Consider the following 19,710-nt stretch of genomic DNA (forward strand, 5'->3'; position numbering starts at 1 on the left):
TCTCTTGGCTTCTGGTGAATTTCCCCATGAGTGTGCCACTCTGTTGACCACTCTCATTAATCTGACAGGAGCTAGAACCAAACCCATTCATTTGCTCTCATATAGCATTTAATTAAGGCTTGTATTGATAGTACTGTAAGCAGTAGTATAAAGCCAACTTAAGAATTAACCATGCTCATCCGAGGATCTGGGTCCAAACAGCTGAGCAAATGCCCTAGGCCATCAAATCTACCTTAGAAAGCCAGGTGGGATTCTCTTTAAGTTTCTGTATTGACAGTTCCTCTTGGTCTGAAGCATTAATCCATATCCAGCAAGATTGTCAATTGCAAAGACTTTGTCAGTTCTCAAGGAGGAAGGGTTTAGTGCAATTCTGTCATCCATAACCACCTTGGCCAGTGAGTTGACACTGATATGAATGCTGTCCAGAACAGGTGATATTGCCTTAAACACTGGATTTTTAATACTCTTATAACCACCTCTTAGATGCAAAATGCATTGGTTTGGGGAGGGAAGCAAATCAATGTGTGGCTTCTACCTAAGAAGTACGGTTAGTTTCAAGAGACGTAATGGTGTGACTGGAGTTAGCCGATTGGATTGAAGCAGCAACCCCATAGCTTGAAATAGTGTCAGTGTTAACAGGCACCACCCATAGCACAAGTAGAGGGGATCAAAGAGCTGATGTAGGATATGCCAGGTATATTTGGTTGTCATTCACACCCTGTGCAATGGGGCTTCTTTCACTGAGATAACTGTGTTATCTTTTGGCAGGAGCCACAAGTTTGCAATGCAGTAGTAGCATCTGCATCAGAAACACACAAACCTTAAGGGAATTCCCATCGTGGATCAGTGGTTAACAAAGCCGCCTAGCATCCATGAGGATGCAAGTTTGATCCCTGGCCTTGCTCAGTGGGTTCAGGATCCGGCATTGCCATGAGCTGTGGTGTAGGTTGCAGATGCAGCTCGGATCCCGTGTTGCTGTGCCTCTGGTGTAGGTTCCTAGCCTGGGAACCTCCATATGCATTCCTCCACCCAAAAAAAAGAAGAAAAAAAACAAATAAACACATAATCCTTTCCTTTGTGCAGTCTGTAACGACGACGAACATGTCGCCATATCCCATGTGATGTTGTATCTAGAAAGCACCCATGGCAGTCCGGGAAGGGAAGTCTTGATCAGCAGCTTGAATCTGGGTGATCTCATCAAAGAACAGGTCCTCACCATGGGCCCATGAGTGACTTAGATGGTTTGATCAGCAGCCACCTTTGTTTCCACAGTTCACAGCTTCACACGGGGTTATCTTTAATCTTCTATTCTGTAGTTTTCCAAGTGGCACACCAAATAGCTAGGCTGTTATAGCAGAGCCCAAGGTTCAGCGTTCTTCCCAGAGAGAGGAATAAACAGCCCTGCTCTCGGTTCTTAGTAGGGACTCTGAGGCTGAACACCAAGAACTTTCAGGTTTCAGCTCAGCTGAACCACCTATAAACCAGACCCAGACATTTTTGGGCATCTTTGTGAATCAAGGGCTTTGTGAATTAAGGCATCAGCTTTGCTTTAGGAGGTTAAGTAAGGGGATAAAATTGCTTTCAGAGGGATAGCTGCCACTCTTTTATGTAAAACCATGATAGCTTGGGGCCAGGCTGGCTGCATTCCTGAATATACAATTTCCACTTGACAAGCAAGGCTTTTTGGACCCTTCTCACCTTGCCAGTTATAGAATGGCACTGTCAGACCAGAGAATCACAAAGCTTCCATGAGGGTACAGAGGCTGGAATGGAAATGAAAAGATACTTTAATATTTGTATTTTAATGTATTGGTGTGATACATTATTAAAAAAACACTAATTTTTTCAGTGTTCTTGCAGAAGTCCAGAAGCGATGGTGAGGGGCCCATTTTAATGCCTTTCAGACCTTTAGCGTTTAGCATAGACTCTTAGTCTATTTGAGCTGGTCTCACAAAATACAAGAGTGGGTGGCTTAAACAACAGATTTTATTTCTCCTGGTACTGGAGACTAGGAAGTTCAAATCAAAGTGCTGGCAGATTTCGTTCCTGGTAAGAACCCTCTGCCTGTGGCTTGCAAATGGTCAACTTTTCCCTGTGTTCTTACAGAGTAGAGGGAGAGTGGAGAGTAAGCTCTGGCATCTTCCTCTCCTTATGAGGACACTAATCCAACTCGGGGCTCCACCCCCATGACCTCGTCTAAACCTACTTACCCACCAAAGGCCCCACCTCCAATACCATTACTTCGGGTGTTAGGGCTTCAACATTTGAATGTTAAGAGGACACGAAAATTCAGTTGATAACACCAAGGTAAGGCAGTTGTGGTTGGGGGAAAAAGAGAAGATGAAATCAAGCAAAAGTCTTCTAAGACATGAGGGGGTGAAAACGGCAAGTATCCTACCTTAGACAACTGGTACCTACCGGTTTTGTTAACAAATATGGGGGGAAAACGTATAGATTAGATTAGATTGACTTTGAGAATCACGTGCGACATCTAGATGGAAATGTTTAGTAGTCCACTAAAATTTTTACTCTGGCACTTCGAACCAAAGACTGGGAAAGATGTAGACATTAAGGAGTCAGATCATAGTTAAAGATATTCAAATCGGTGACATCGGTTAGGGACGATGTAGAAAGAGAGAGAAGGATGAATTAGGGAAGACTAACCTGGAAAGGACAATCAGAACTGAAAGAGAGGAGTTCCCGTGGCGCAGTGGTTAACGAATCCGACTAGGAACCATGAGGTTGTGGGTTCGGTCCCTGCCCTTGCTCAGTGGGTTAACGATCCGGCGTTGCGGTGAGCTGTGGTGTAGGTTGCAGACGCGGCTCGGATCCTGCGTTGCTGTGGCTCTGGCATAGGCCGGTGGCTACAGCTCCGATTCAACTCCTAGCCTGGGAATCTCCATATGCCGCGGGAGCGGCCCAAGAAATAGCAACAACAGCAACAACAAGAGACAAAAGACAAAAAAAGACAAAAAAAAAAAAAGAACTGAAAGAGAAAACATAGAGAAGAGGAAGCCCAGATAAATCTTACTACAGAAACCAATCATAAAGAAAGGCACAGGAATAAAGGAGAAATAGAAAGTGAGATAAACTGTTAAATGTCAAGAAAATGGAAAATTACTTTTTGAATTTTAAAATTAGGAGGTTTCTGGTGATTTTAACTTTGCCTTGTCAATAAAAACAGAACCCAGATTACAACTGATTGAATAACAGTTTGAAGGCGGGGTCTATGGATATCGTCATAGATGTGTTTGTAAGTAGGAACTTTCAGGTTGCAGGTAGCTGAATAACCGGTACGCCAGGCTTAAACCGTAACTTTGCAATTTTGTTTTAGGCTTGTGTTGGTGTGATGTTAGTGGGCCCAACAGGTGGAGGAAAAACAACAGTCAGAAGAATTTTAGAAAGAACACTGGTACTCTTACCAGCTGAAGATTTCATATCCCTTGAAGAAAGGCACTCCCTTTCACAGGTGAAATGTTCTACTAAATGAAATGTTTCACTGTTTGTTCAGATCTTACTTTATACTTTGGTAAAACATTTTTTGCTCTCTTCGCATAAGTATGGTTTTTATTGTTAAATGTATTGCTAGGAATTTTGTAGTTGGGAACCATTATAGAGATTTGGATTTATTTTTTTTTTTTTTTGGTCTTCTTACTGCTGCACTTGTGGCATATGGAGATTCCCAGGTTAGGGGTCTAAAAGGAGCTGTAGCCACCGGTCTACACCGCAGCCACAGCAACGCCAGATCCGAGCTGCATCTGCAGCCCACACCACAGCTCACAGCAACGCCGGACCCTTAACCCACTGAGCGAGGCTGGGGATCGAATCCGTAATCTCAAGGTTCCTAGTTGGATTTGTTTCCGCTGTGCCACGAGGGGAACTACCTGGATTTTTTAATTTAAATCTTAAACTGGTAAATAAATGCTAGTATAAAATAAAGCTATCAAGTTGCATATATATACACACACACCACACACACACACACTATATGTATTTATATATAATATATAAAATTTAGTCACTTTGCCTAATGGACTAGTAGTTCTAATTGGTTATTTAGGTGATCGATTGAATTATCTTCAAATGAAAATAATTTTTTCTTTTTCTTAATATTTATATAATGTATTTTTATCTTATTATGTTGATTAACCCTCCTAGCCCATGTTAACTGTGTTTTCTTCCTTACTTACCTAGAATGCAGTTGTTATTTCTGTATTTAATGCAATTTTGTTCTTTGTCTATGATAAATATTCTTTGTCATTCTTTGGAAACTTTCTTCTAATCTCATTACACTTAACTTTAGAACTCTTAGAATTTATGAAATGATTTCTTGGCATCTACTTTTTTATATTTTAATTGGTTAATAAACTATGTTAATAGGTTTACTAACGTTAAATTGTCATAAAGTATAAAGTACACAACAAATAGTGTATACTTTAATTATCTTATTTAAAAATTCATTGTTAATAATATATTCCCAAAGTCCTAGAAACTCAGGTTCTCAGTTATGTGGATTTTTTTTAATAGTGTGCAATATCCTGCTTCAAAATCATTCATGTGGATGATGATAATCCTTGAGCTTTTCCTCTGTTTAAACTCCCATTATCAACAGCTCTTAATTAGTTCTCAAGCAGTTATCATAATTAATAATAGGTGATTTATTGCAGCAGTAAAAAAAAATATATTTATGGAGTACTAAATATGGGCCAAATACTGGCTTAAACACTTTTACTTGAATTATATCATTCAGTCCTACAACTCTGTGGAGAGGAATTTATTTTATTAAAAACGTTTTTTAGGATTTCTTGTCATGGCTCAGTGGAAACGAATCTGACTAGCATGCATGAGGACACAGGTTTGATCCCTGGCCTCACTCAGCGGGTTAAGGATCCAGCGTTGCCATGAGCTGTGGTGTAGGTTGCAGATGTGGCTCGGATCCCACGTTGCTGTGCCTATGGTATAGGCCGGTTGCTTCAGGTCCAATTCGACCCCGACTCTGGAAACCTCCATATGCCAGAGGTGTGACCCTAAAACACACACACACACACACGCATATGATATTTAGGCTGATGGCAAGCCCTTAAGTAATGGATTTTTTGCTCTTCCTCCTTGGTTTTGACTTTTTCCTAATTGGTCTGTTCAAGACTTTCTGTTTAGTTTTAGTTTAATTCAATTTAGTGTATTTCCTAATCTTCACTTCAGCTTCTACTTATTACAGGCATTATGCATGTGTGTATCCTTTAAAAATATCTACACCTCAGGAATAAGATTGCTCTGTGTAGAGTATAATTTCGTCATGTGCTGCGAAGTGAAATTGAGATGAAATCCACACATCATACAGTTAACCACTTTAAGATATGTAATCAATCGCAGTGTCATTTAGTACATTCACAGCATTGTTCAGTGACCACCTCTCTCTAGTTTCAAAACTTTTTGGTCCTCCTAGGAGAAGACTACCTACCCATTAAGAAATCATTCTCCATTGTCTGGAAACCACTGATTGGCTTTCTCTGTATATAGATTTGCCTATTCAGATTATTTCATATAAAAGGAATCTGGGACCTGTTTCGTCCGGCTGCTTTCCCTTGGCATAGGATTTTGAGGTTTATCCAAGTCATAGCATGTATCAGGACATTCCATTTTATAGCTGAGTAATATTCCATTGTATGGAATATTTGTTTATCCATTCATCGTAATTTGTTTATCTATGCATCCCGTGATGGACATTTAGGTTGTTTCCACTTTTTAGCTATTGTGAATAATGATGCTATAAACATTTATGTACAAGGCTTTATGTGGACCTATTTTCATTTCTCTTGGGTATTTATCTAGGAGTGGAATTGCTAAACCATATGTAATTGTATGTTTAACTTTTTGAGGAAGCACCAAACTATTCTCCACAGCAGCTGCATCATTGTTAGTAATAGAAATGTGATTGATTTCTGTGTATTAATTTTGTATCCTTGATGACCTCTTAACAGTTTCCTGGTAATGTCTTTAGGATTTTCTAGGGGTAGTATCATGTCATCTGCAAACAGATAGTTTTACTTCTTTTACAATTTGGATTCCTTTTATTTCTTTTTCTTTTTGGATTTCCATGGCTAGGACTTCTAAAACTGTATTGAATAATACCAGTGAAAGTGGCATTCTTTTCTGGCCTTGTTCCTGATCTTAGCAGAAATGTTTTTTTTAGAATGGTGGTAGCTGTGGGTTTGTCATGTACTGATTTTATGATGTTGAGTAGGTTCCTTCTATGCCCACTTTCTGGAGTTTTTCTCACAAATGGGTTCTGACTTTAGTCAGAGGTTTTTTCTGCGTCTATTGAGATGATCATATATTTTTATTTTTCAGTTTCTTGATGTGGTGTTATCACATTGATTACTTTGCAGATAATGGAGAATCCTTGTATCACTGGGATAAATCCCATTCCATCATGGTGTTTGATACTTTTAATATATGGTTGGATTTGGTTTGCTAGTGTTTTGTTGAGGATTTTTGCATCAATGATATTGGCCTGTGATGTTCTTTTTGTGGTACCTTTGTCTGAGACAGAATCAGTTTAGGAGTGTTACTTCCTCTGCAATTTTTTGGAAGAGTTTCCGAAGAATAGGTGTTAACTCTTCTTTGTTGGAATGTTCCTGTGAAGCCATCTGGTTCTGGAATTTTGTTTTTTGAAAGTATTTTAATCACATTTTCAATTTCAGTACTTGTGATTGGTCTATTCCTATTTTCTATTTCTCCCTGGTTCAGTAGTCTTGGTAAGTTGTACCTTTGTAAGAATCTGTTCATTTCTTGGTTGTTCATTTTATTGGCATATCATTGTTTACAGTAGTCTCTTATGATCCTTTGCATTTCAGTGGTATCAGTTGTAACTTTTTCCACTTTCCTTTGTTTGTTGCTAATTTTATTGATTTGAAGCTTTCCCCTTTTTTTCTTGATAAGTCTGGCTAAAGGTTTATCAATTTTGTTGATCTTTTCAAAGAACCATTTTTTGTTTCATTGATCTTCTCTGTTGTTTTCTTTGTTTCTATTTCATTTATTTCTGCTGATCTTTATGATTTCTTTCATTCTACTAATTTGGGGCTTTGTAGTTTCTTCTCTAGATGTTTTAGGTGTAAGGCTAGGTTTTTATTTGAGCTTTTTCTTGTTTCCTGTGATAAGACTGTATTCTATAAACTTCTCTCTCAGAACTGTTTTAGCCATGTCCCATAAGTTTTGGATTGTCTAATCTTTGTTGGCATTTGTGTCCAAGTATCTTTTGATTTCCTCTTTGATTTTTTGAATGATTCATTGGTTGTTCAATAGCAATTGTTTAGCTTCCAGGAATTTGTGGGTTTTGCTATTTTTTTCGCTTATCACAGTTGATTTCTAGTCTCATAGCACCATGGTCAGAGAAAAAGCTTAAAATAATTTCAACTTTAAATTTACTGAGGCTTGATCCGTGGCCCAAGACATGATCTCTCCTGGGAAATGTTGCATGTGCACTTGAGAAGAATGTATATATTCTGCTGCTTTGGGATGGAATATTCTATAAATATCAGTAAATCTATATGGTCCAGGGTATCATTTAAGGCCTTTGTTTCCTTGATGATTTCCTGTCTGGATGACCTGTCTATTGGTGTAAGCAGGGATTTAAAGTCCGCCACTATTGTATTACTCTCAGTTTTTCCCTTTATGGCTGTTATCATTTATCTTATGTATTGTGGTGTTCCTGTGTTAGGTGCGTATACATTTACAATTTTATATCTTCTTCTTGGATTGTTCCTTTGATCATTATGTAGTGTATTCATTGTCTCTTGTGACCTTCTTTATTTTAAAGTCTATTTTAACTGATAGGAGCATTGCTTTTTCCACTTTCCTTTGATCTCTTTGAATGTTATACCTTCTTCCATCCCCTCAGTTTCAGTCTGTATTTGTTTTAGGTCTGAAGTGAGTCTCTTGTAAACAGCATATAAATGGGTCTTATTTTTGTATCCATTCAGCCAGTCCGTGTCTTTTGGTTGGAGCCTTTAATCCATTTACGTTCAATGTAATTATGGATAAGTGTGTAGTTATTGCCATTTTCTTAGTCATTTTGGATTGTTACTTTGGGTCTTTCATTCTTCCTCTTTTGTTTTCTTCTCTTGTGATTTGCTGACTGTCCTTGGTGTTGTGTTTGGATTGGTTTTTCGTGTTTGGATTATTTTTTCTTTTTTATGTGTTGTCCATTATATTTTTTTGGTTTGGGGTTCCCATTGGATTTTTATATAACCATTTGTATGTGTACAGAATTGGTTTTGGTTCTGGTCTCTTAATTTCAAATGCATTTTCAGTGTTCTGTCTTTGTCCTCTCCTTTTTCATGCTTGCTAGTATTGACAGCGTATTTGTCTATGGGTGATTTCCTACTTTTATATTATCTTTGCCTTTACAAGTGACCTTTTCCATTTGTAATTTTCTTGTTTCTCATTATGGCTTTTCTTTTCTGCCTAGAGAAATTCCTTTAGTAGTCGTTGTAGAGCTGTTTTGGAGGAGCTGAATTCTCTTAGCTTTTGCCTGTCTGAAAAGCTTTTGATCTCTCCATCAAATCTGAATGAGAGCCTTGCTGAGTAGAGTATCTTGGTTCTAGTTTGCTCTCCTTCATCACCTTAAATCTGTCTTCCACTCCCTGCTATCTTGCACAGTTTTTGTGGAAAAATCAGCTGTTATCCTTCTGAGAGTTCCCTTGTATGTTATTTGTGGCTTTTACTATTTTTTCTTTGTTTTTAATTTTTGTCAATTTGATTAGTATGTGTCTCACTGTTTCTCCTTGGGCTTATCCTGTATAGGATTCTCTGTGCTTCCTCAACTTGAGTATTTTCTTTCCCATATTAGGGAACTTTTTAGCTATAATCTCTCTGGCCCTTTCTCTCTTCTCCTTCTGGAACCTCTATGATGTGAAAGTTGGTACATTTAATGTTGTCCCAGAGGTCTCTTAGACTGTTCTCAGTTTTCATTCTTTTTTCTTTATTCTTTTCTGTGGCAGCAATTTCCACCACTCTGTCTTCCACATCACTTATTCATTCTTCTGCATCTGCTCTCCTGCTATTGATTCCTTCTAATGTATTTTTCATTTCAGATATTTTGCTATTCATCTTAGTTTGCTTGCTCTTTAACTCCTCGAGCTCTCTGTTAAACATTCCTTGTAACTCCTTGATCTGTGTCTCCATTCTTTTTCCAATATCTTGGGTCATGTTTACCATCATCACTCTGAATTCTTTTTCAGGTAGATTGTCTATCTCCTCTTCATTTAGTTGTTTTGTGTGTTTTTGTCTTGTTCCTTTGTCTGAAAACTATTTCTTTATGGTCTCATACTGTCTAACTTTATATGTTTATTGTCCCCCTTGACAGCAGGTATGTAGATGTGGTAGCTGGCACTCACTCCTGGAGTTCTCAGGAGTGGTAGTGCCTCATATAAATCCTGAACATGTGATGGGACAGCAATATCATGCTACCTCTGCTGGAGCTGGATATCTGCTGGGGATGGGGTCTGTGGTTCACAGGCTTTTGTAGTGGGAGGGGTGCAGACCATTTCCTGTAGCTGGCAACATCAACAGCTGCTCCTAAAGTCCCTCCCTTTGCTGGGGAGGCCCTCTGGACTGCTATCTATACTGTGGGGCAGGCGCTGTTCTGCAGTCCCTCCCTTTGTTTGGCTGCTCTGGGGAGCACTCTCTGTAGCCCCACGGGTGGGAGATGCTCCCTAACTGTTGCTAAAAGGCTCTCTCTCTAGCTTCAGAATATGGGCCATTCCTGTGGTCCCTCCTCCTGCTGGGCTGATGGCAGGAGTGCTCCTTGTAGCCACTGCAGAGCAGAACATGTCCTGGTGGGCCTCTCTCAGCTCCTTTGGCCAGCCACACAATGTGCACTGCTCCTGTGGTCCCCTTCTGGGCCACTGGCAGGTGCCATGGAGCTTGTACTATTCCCATAGTCTCTTCACCCACACACCAGGCCATTTGATGCTCCTGTGGCAGTTTGCACTGTTTCTGCAGTAACTCTGCCTGCCTACCAGTCCCCTCATGGCACCTTTGGCCAGCCACAGACATGCACCAGTAGGCCCCTGTGAGGGAGCCGTGAAGCTTGTTCTATTCCTACAGGTGAGGGCTGCTCCCCAGCTGTTGCTAGGCACCAGCTGCTCCTGGCTGCCTCCTGGAGCTGGAGCAGTTGGTGTCCTACAGCCTGAGAGCAAGCAAAGGGAACAAGGATGTGGTGATGGATCCCGCCCCTTCCCTCCATCACCCCCAAACAATGGCCCCTTGCCTCCAAGCCTAACTAGCTTGCACCTCAAATGTGATCGCCCTAGACTAGTTCCTCCAGGCTGTTTCCACCTAGCCAACCCCAGCCTTTTCCCACGTAGGCAGCCCCAGCGCTCTCTGAGTCTGATCTCTAAAGCTGGGGTTTCAGTTCCCAACCCTGCCTATACCAGCATACATCTGAAAAGTGCAGGGGAATAGCACTGACCATTTGTGAAGGACTGTTTCTGTTTTAACTGCTTCAAGCAGATTGCTGGGTTCTCCTCCAATACTCTAAGGTTCCTCCTCTGTTCTGGCTGATCATGCTGGCGGGGGAACTTCCCAGAGTGCAGAAGCTATTCCTCATTCCAGCTCCCTCCATGGGGTGCAGGTCCCATCCATTTCCTTTATCATTTCTTTCTCTTTTTCTTCTTTCTTTTGTCCTACCTGGTTTTGTGAAGTTTTTCTTGATCTATCAGAGTCCTTAGATCTTTTGGCAGCATTTGGCATATTTTCCCTGTGAATAGTTCCACATATATATGCATTCTCAATGTATTTGTGGGGATAGGTGAGCCCCACGTCCTACTACTCCAAGATCTTCTCAATTTTAGTGACGGTTTTTATGAATTTAGTTTGTTCTTTTCAATGGACCGTGTTTTCATGTTTTTTTTGTATGCCTTGGGGTTTTTTTGTTTTTGTTTTTGTTGAAAATTGGGCAATTGCGAAAAAAAAAGCCACCTTTTCCAGGCTTTACATACTTGCTCTGTGCTGAGGCAGTTCTTCACTGATTGGCTGGGCCAGATCTCAGCCTAGGGATCAGGATCAAATGAAAATGTAAGGTCTTCTCAGTCTTTTTCTGTGCATGCATCTTGCGTGGGCCTGCATCTGGCTTTCACAATTCCTCTTATACATAGCGCTGTTGAATGTTTTCATTTTCCAAGAAATCTTACCTTAGTTTCTCGCTAGAGCCTTAGATGGCTTATCGTATGTCTCCATCCACAATCTCTTGTGCTAGGCTTCTGTGGATCTGTAGTCTTTCTGCAGCTTTCACGACAAATGCCTGCCCCTCTGCTCCTTGAGATCCGAGATAGTGACACAGACACCAGTTCTTCTAGTAGCCCTCAGACAGGTTAAAATAGTGGAAATAGGAGTTCCCGTCGTGGCGCAGTGGTTAACGAATCCGACTAGGAACCATGAGGTTGCAGGTTCGGTCCCTGCCCTTGCTCAGTGGGTTAACGATCCGGCATTGCCGTGAGCTGTGGTGTAGGTTGCAGACGCGGCTCGGATCCCGCGTTGCTGTGGCTCTGGCGTAGGCCGGTGGCTGCAGCTCCGATTCGACCCCTAGCCTGGGAACCTCCATATGCCGCAGGAGCGGCCCAAGAAATAGCAACAAAAAAAAAAAAAAAAAAATAGTGGAAATAAGTTCTGCTTGAATACCAGTTCTGTCCTGAAGCTTAAAACTATATCCTGCTTTCCCTCACTTCTATATCCAACCCTAACTCCAGACAAACCACATCTCAGCGTATACATCGTGTTCCTAGATGAAGCATGATGGGATTTTTCCATCATTTTTTCCTAGGGATATCGTTTGTAATATTTAGAATTTTTAAAAAATAAAGATTTGAATATAATGGCTAATTTAATGTCAGTTTTTACTGTTCCTTGCAAATTGCTACCTTTATAAAGAACCCTTCTTTGGAATGAGAGATCTCTCCTAAAACTGCTAGTAATAATGATGCAGAAATTAAATAATTGTACTATAGTCAATGTCGTTAAAAATCACACTGGATTTTTCTCAGATTTCAGGACGAAAAGGAAAGGTAGATGTTTGTGTTTTAAATCCAAAGTGTGTCACTCTTAGTGAACTATATGGATATCTGGATCTTAATACTATGGAATGGACTGATGGACTATTATCAGCAACAATTAGAAATTATGTATATTCAAACACTACAAAGTACTCCAAAAAAGACAATGATCCTGGACCAAAGTCAAAAATCTCAGATTCAGCTAATGTAAGTTCAATATGGAATGATTATTTTATTTGACTATTATAGATTATTTCATTGTTTATCTAAAGTTTATCTACTATTAAAGCTTCAGTAGATACTTACGACTATAAAACTAAGTTTAAAAATTATTGTAATTAGGAGTTCCCATTGTAGCTCAGTGGAAACGAATCTGATTAGCATCCATGAGGTTGTGGGTTCGATCCCTGGCCTTGATCAGCGGGTTAAGGATCCAGCATTGCCATGAGCTGTGGTGTAGCTTGCAGATGCGCTCAGATCTGACATTGTTGTGGCTCTGGCATAGGCTGGCAGCTATGGCTCCAATTGGACCCCTGGCCTGGGAACCTCTATATGCTGCGGGTATGGCCCTAAAAAGCAAAATAAATAAATAAAATAAAAATTATTACAATTAGTTTTAAAAGAGAAAAATTATAAGCTGTAAGAAAACAGAAAATATGCCATTGCATTTTAAAATGATAGATAATAAACTGAAGCTAAAGATACTTTTTTAAAAAGGAACACAAAATGGCTTAAGTGGAGGATAGTCTAGTGATCCTAGCACACCAATATACCTTACAAATTAATGAGGTAAGAAAAAATACTTCAGTAGGAAAGTGTAAAGTATTTATCAAAATTCATCGAAAAATAAATATGAGTAGCATAAAAATTGGAAATTTGTATTTTTATTAGTAATAAATACAGATTGCTAGTAAGTTTCATTTATTATATACTGTGTTTACCCTATGCTAAAGTATAATAACCAAAAGATAATATTTCAAACCAAATAGGTTAGCAAAAACTTTTTTGAAAGAGAGGACTAATATTCCACAATTAGTTGTGGAATAGAAATTCATACGTGTCTGGGAATTATTTTGGAATAATACATAATTTTGGAAATACATATTGATGTTTTTAACTTGACACTTCTTTTGGTTTTGAATTCTACTCCTGATCATATATCCTAAAGAAATAAAATTGTATTGTTGTTATTTTTATATTGATATGAGAATGCTTGCTGTGTTAAAAATAATAGCAGATATTTGTCACCTGTGCTATATTTATTTCCCCCATCAATGAAAAAAAGTTTATCAATAAGTTCTTTTATAGATTCTAACTTTTTTTTTTTTTTTTTTTTTTTTTTGTCTTTTGTCTTTGTTGTTGTTGTTGTTAGGGCCACACCTGGGCATGTGGAAGTTCCTAGGCTAGGGGTCTAATCAGAGCTATAGCTGCCAGCCTACACCGCAGCCACAGCAATGCCAGATCCGAGCCTCATCTGTGACCTACACCACAGCTCACAGCAACGCCAGATCCTTAACCCAGTGAGCGAGGCCAGGGATCGAACCTGCAACCTCATGGTTCCCAGTCGGATTCATTAGCCACTTAGCCATGACAGGAACTCCCCAGAGGTCTCTTAAATTGTCCTCACTTTTTAAATTTCTTTTTCATTTTTCTCTTGGGTATTTTCCACTGCTCTGTCTTCCAGTTTGTTGATCCATTCCTCTGTCTCATTTAATCTACTTTTGATTCCTTCTAGAGTATTTATTTCATTAATTGTATTCGTCATCTCTTTTCTTTCTTTCTTTTTCTTAGGGCTGCACCCATGGCATATGCAAGTTTCTAGGATAGGGGTCTAATCAGAGCTGCAGCTGCCAGCCTATGCCACAGCCACAGCCACAGCAATGCCAGATCTGAGCCATATCTGTGACCTACACTACAACTCACAGCAACACCAAATCCTTAACCCACTAAGCAAGGCCAGGGATCGAACACACATCCTCATGGATACTAGTCGGGTTCATTACTGCTGAGCCACAATGGGAACTCCTGTTTTTTCTTTATATTTTCTCACTCTTTGTTAAACTTCTACTGTGTCCCTATATTCTTGGCCCAAGTTCTTTGAGCATCTTTATGATCATTACCTTGAACTCTTTATCAGGTAGATTGCTTACCTCTACTTTGTTTAGTTCTTTTTCTGAGATTTTGTCTACTTGTTCACTTGTTTTTTTTAAACTACTCAATGAATTTTATTACATTTATATTTGAACAACAGTCATCACAACCCAGTTTTATAGCATTTCCATCCCAAACCCCCAGTTCATCCCCCACTGCGCAACCTGTCTCATTTGGAAATCTTCTTTATCCACTCCTCTGTCGATGGACATTTGGAACATATTCTTCTGTTGCCTCATTTTGCCTAATTCATGTGTTTATTTCTATGTTTTGAGTAGGTTGATAGTGTTTCCAATCATGGACAAGTGGCCTTATGAAGGAGACATCCTGTGAAGCCCAGCAGCACCCTTCCCTCTGGTCACCAGGGCTATATGATCTAGGGGTGCCCCCTATGTCAACTGCTTGGGTCCTTCTGTTATGATAAAGTCAGTGACTATGGGTGCCCTGGTAGGTGAGGCTGGCCTCTGGCTCAGTCAGCTGTCAGACCTGGCCTTATGTGGAAGCTGCCAGCTGCTGGTAGGCAGGGGTGGGTCATGGCACAGCTGCCAGTGGGGTCCAGGGGCCCTAGGGCTATTGCTGACTCATTGGTCAGTGAGTAAACTCCTTTTTCTAATATGCTAGAGGGAAGATTCCAAGATAGAGCTTGCCAGCTCCAGTGACTTGGGTAGAATGAGCTCTGGAGAATGACTGCTTTCCAGCATCTATGTCCCCAAGAGGAGTCCCAGTTGCCTCTTGCTTCTCTGGGAGGCTCTCCAAGATCAGCAAGTGGGTCTGACTCAGGCTACTTTCAAATGATTGCCTATAGGCTGAGTCTCAAAGCCTGTGAGATTTTCTGTGTGTGCCCTGAAGAGTGAAATGTCTGTTTGCTACAGCTCTCTGGCTCTCTTGAATGCAAGACGTTCAAAGCAAGATGTTCTGGGTGATCCTCTTCCTGGTGCAGGACCTCCTAGCTTGGGAGTCTGATGTGGGACTCAGACCCCTCACTCCTTAGAAAGAATCTCTGAAATTCTAATTAACCTCCTCTTTGTGGGCCACCTGCCCGTGTGGGTCTTGACTATATCGTGTCTCCATCTTTTCTACCCATCTCATTGTGGTTCCTTGCTTCTATCTTTAGTGGAAAAGTCTTTTCTGCTAGTCTTTAGGTCATTCTCATAGATAGTTTCTCTTTAAATAGTTGTGATTTGGGTATGTCAATAGGAGGAAGTAAGCTCGGGGTCTTCCTTCTCTGCCATCTTGGCCCCTCTCTCCTTTAAGTTATAGTTTTATTGCACTGTGATTAAAGAATATTGACTATGATGTTTCTCTAATTTTTAGAACACTTGAAGAGTTACTTTATCCCCTAATGTATTGGCAATGTGTAACTATCAACGTTCTCATTTAAAAATCCTGATGTTATTTTATTTTTTACTTTTTTGACCACCTTGTATGCGTTTACTTGTTATCCTACAAGCTAGGTAAATTTTTTAAGAATTTCTCACATATACGTGATATTTAGTACTAAATGTTTTTCTTTCTATAGGCAAACTTGGTATATTTTATTCATTTTTTACAACATGTATTTGAGCTTATTGCGTAATTATATTTAAATTATCCAGCTTGTGTTTTCTTTTCTTTGGTTTATTTGTGTGCTCCTCGTGATAAATTGGAAGATTAATAGTCTATTTTTATTCTTCTGTGTGTTTCTTTTGTAGCAATGATATTACATACTACCATTAATCCTCCATTTAGATAGTATTTATTGATACTTTATCATGTATATTATGATGAAATTAGTATATTTTCACTTCCTCTAGCTCTGTGTTTGCTCCTCCTGCCACTTGATTTTGGCAAATAACATTATTATTTTGTTTTTAATTTTTCTTTTGTTCGCTGTTTTAAGTATACATTTACTTATAATTGCATTATCTTTTAAATTTTAAATAATTACTTGGAATTACCACCACCTTGCCTTTTGATGAAAGCATCAGCATAATTAAATGACACTCATGTTTTCACAACATCTTTTACTAAATATAATACTATTATTTTATTGTGACAGATTACAACATCTATATCCTTCACAGTAGCAATGATTTTTGAATTCAGAGATTCATTGCTGTAGAGAGAATAATTTTTTCTAAACTGAACTGTAAATTCACTTTTAATCAAAATTCCATCAAAGTTGTCTTGTTAAAAACTTTATTGAGATTTCGCTTGCATACCATAAAATTCAGCTATTCAGAATGTACTCTTCAATAGTCTTTAGTATTCGCAGAGTTTTATGACCATCCCCAGGACCTAACTTTGGAACATTTTTATCACCCCAGAAGTAAACTTCATAATCATTACTATTTGCTTTCCCATTCCCAAACCTCCACCCTTCCCCCAGCTCTCAAAAATCACTAACCTTCTTTCTATCTCCATAGATTTCCCTATTCTGGACATTTCTTATAAATTTAATCATGTAGTCTTTTGTGACTGGCTTCTTTCATTTAGCGTAATGTTTTCAAGATTCGTCTATGTTGTACCATGTATGAGGATTTGTTACTTTTCATTGCTGAGTAATATTCCATTGTTTGGATATATCACATTGGAAAATTGAGTTATTTTCACTTTTTGTAATGCAGTGAACATTCGTACACAACTTTTTGTGTGGACATAGGCTTTTATTTCTCTTGGATATAGATCTCATAGTAGAATTACTGGACAGTGTGGTCCTTTTCACATTTAACATTTTAATACACTGCCAAACGCTTTTCTCAAGAGGTTGTGCCCTTCCATTTTCTCTGCATCCTCATCAATGCTTGTTATTGTCTGTATTTTCCAAATGCCTAATAATTTGAGCATCTTTTCGTATGCTTATTGGCCATTTGTATATCATCTTTGGAGAAATGTCTATTCATATCCATTACCCATTTTTAACTTGAGTTATTTATCTTTTAATTACTGTGTTTTAAGGGGTTTTACAGTCTACTATGGATACAGGTTCCTTACCAAATTCCTTATATGATTTGCAAAGCTCATTCTGTGAGCTGTCTTTTCACTTTCTTAATGGTATCCTTTGAAACACAAAAGTTTCTAACTTTGATAAGGTCTAATCTATTTTTTCTTTTTGTCACTTGTCCTTATCATATCTTAAGAAAGCTTTGTATAACTCAGTCACAAAGGATTTTTTCCTATTTTATGATTTTTATAATTTCTTCTTTTATATTTAGGTCTTTGGTCTACTTTTGAGTCAATTTTTACATATGGTGTAAGGAAGGAAAAAAGATTGCATTCAAATTTTGGAGAAAAAAAACAACAGTAAGGCACTAACACAGAAATGGAATTGAATGAGACCAGAAACATATTAAAACATATATAGGAATTTAATGTACAACAAAAGTAGTATTTCTAATCAGCGGGAAAAGCATTCTTTATTTAATCCAATATTTTTATAATTTGCCATTTTTCCATATGAAAACATGGAAAGATCTTTTATCTCTCTCCCTACACAGAAACAAAATTCCAGATGGAGTAATTAATCTAAATGTAAAAATAAAATAATAAAAATTATAATGTTATTAATGTTATGGATATATTTTCAGAGTTAGGAAATCCTTAACTAGGATTGGAAACCCCAAAATTAAAAAGCAAAAAAAAAAAAGCATTTGTCTACATATATAAATGAGAAAATATTTTTTCAATGGTTGCAATAAACATTAAAACAAACCACAGTACAGAAAAGAAATATTTACAGCATGTATTATAGACAACGAGTTAATATCCCTAATATAAAAAAAGAAACAAACATGAATAAGAAATGACTAAACAATAAGGAAGTGAAGAAAGGCTGTGAATAGAAATGTGATAGAAAAAATAAAAATTGCCAACACATATATGAAAAGATGTTCAGCCTAAATATTCAACCAAAAAAAAAAAAAAAAAAAACCATGACAATGCTAGACACCAGATTTTTTTTCCTCAACAAATTTTCAGAACTTAGGAATATAGCTAAAGCATTCAGTGTTAAAACAAAGATGTGAAGAAACAAATCTTACATCTCATTGTTGGAGTATTAGTGTCACAAACTTTCACAAAGAAATTTAGTAGGATTTATTAAAATATATAACTGGAGTTCCCACTGTGGCTCAGCAGATTACAAATCTGACTAGTGTCCATGAGGATTCGGGTTCTATCCCTGGCTTTGTTCAGTGGGTACAGGATCCATCATTGCTGTGAGCCATGATGTAGGTCGCAGACACAGCTCGGATCCCGAATTGCTATGGCTGTGGCATAAGCTGGCAGCCGAGGCTCTGATTCGACCCTTAGCCTGGAAGCTTCCAGATGCTGAAAGTGCGGCCTTAAAAAAAGCAGAATAGAATAGAACCATTTTACCCACAATTTCACATTTAAAAAATCTTATCCAGGGAAAAAAATGGGGTAGAGCAAAAAGGTTTGTCTACAAGGATGATAATTGCAGACCTTTATAATAATAAAAATACTTGGCAGTAGACTTGGTCTTATTTTTCTTCCTGACGAGGCTTGGGAATTAAAAGCACCTAATTAGAAGCATCTCTTTGTTGCCTTCCTAGGCCCTGGCTGAAACACTGGTGTTCACACCAGTGTTTGGTCTCTCTCTTCAGAGCCCACGCCGTGCCCACAGCACAGATCTAGTGTTTCATCTTCTCCCCTTCCCTGTAGAAAAGGAAGCCAATGCCAGTCACCTGATGTGTTTCCCAGCCCCACTGGGGAGGTAAATACGTAAGCCCTGCCCCCCCACTGATAATGAAGAGCAGAACTTCTCAGTTATTGATATGAGGGCAACCTGTATTTGAATCAACTGGGAAACCTCCAAGGATGAGGCCTTAGAATTTAATAACCCCTTGAGGTAATTCTTATCTACCCTAACATTTAGCAACTCGATCATGAAGGAAGATCTAGGAAAAATATACCTGAAAATGTCGTGTGATTTTTTTTAATGGGTGGTGGAAGTTCCAAGAACTTTTTCTTTCTTCTCTGTGCTTTGCTGTATTATTTGAATATGGTACAAGTGTATACTGTCTTTTTAGGGAGAAAAAAAAAACTGAAATGAAAGAATTTCTAAAAGAAAATCACCTATAGTCACAACTCGGTTCCATTATACTGTCCTGGTTAAATGTTTGTCTTTTCGACTTTAGAACCTTTTATCTTTTTATCATTCTAGAAAGCATATTGGCATATAGACCATTTGAGTTGGAAAGTGTAATCAAATAAAAATTTAAACATTATTGATTACATGTTTTAGGTTTTCAAACTTGATTCCTCTGATACGGCAGATACTGATTATCGTGTTTTTGAGAAGGAGATGGAGAAAGATACTAAAATTCCAGAAACTCAGAGTAAGTGAATTAATTAATTCAATGAAGGTGATTAATTAACAGAGAAGAAAAGCTAAACCAACATGAGCTTTACTTATATCTTTAATAACACTTTTGGTTAGTGGTATTTTGTCCCTCTACTATTTATTTTTTCCTATGTTTACTTAAAATTTGTATATATTACCACA

The 19,710-nt window shown here is 38.4% G+C and overlaps 1 protein-coding gene across 1 annotated transcript in view; it reads left to right on the forward strand.

The window, feature by feature from the left end:
- DNAH14 (dynein axonemal heavy chain 14) overlaps window positions 1–19,710 on the forward strand; it is a 341,496-nt gene that overhangs the window by 181,776 nt on the left and 140,010 nt on the right. Inside the window, exons 36-38 of the mRNA XM_021064261.1 lie at window positions 3,335–3,469; window positions 12,045–12,260; window positions 19,450–19,543. Of these exons, the coding sequence (XP_020919920.1) occupies window positions 3,335–3,469; window positions 12,045–12,260; window positions 19,450–19,543 (445 nt within the window). The remainder of the gene's footprint in view (window positions 1–3,334; window positions 3,470–12,044; window positions 12,261–19,449; window positions 19,544–19,710) is intronic.

The sequence above is a fragment of the Sus scrofa genome, chromosome 10 (assembly GCF_000003025.6).
Source record: "Sus scrofa isolate TJ Tabasco breed Duroc chromosome 10, Sscrofa11.1, whole genome shotgun sequence".
Classification (NCBI taxonomy): Eukaryota; Metazoa; Chordata; class Mammalia; order Artiodactyla; family Suidae; genus Sus; species Sus scrofa.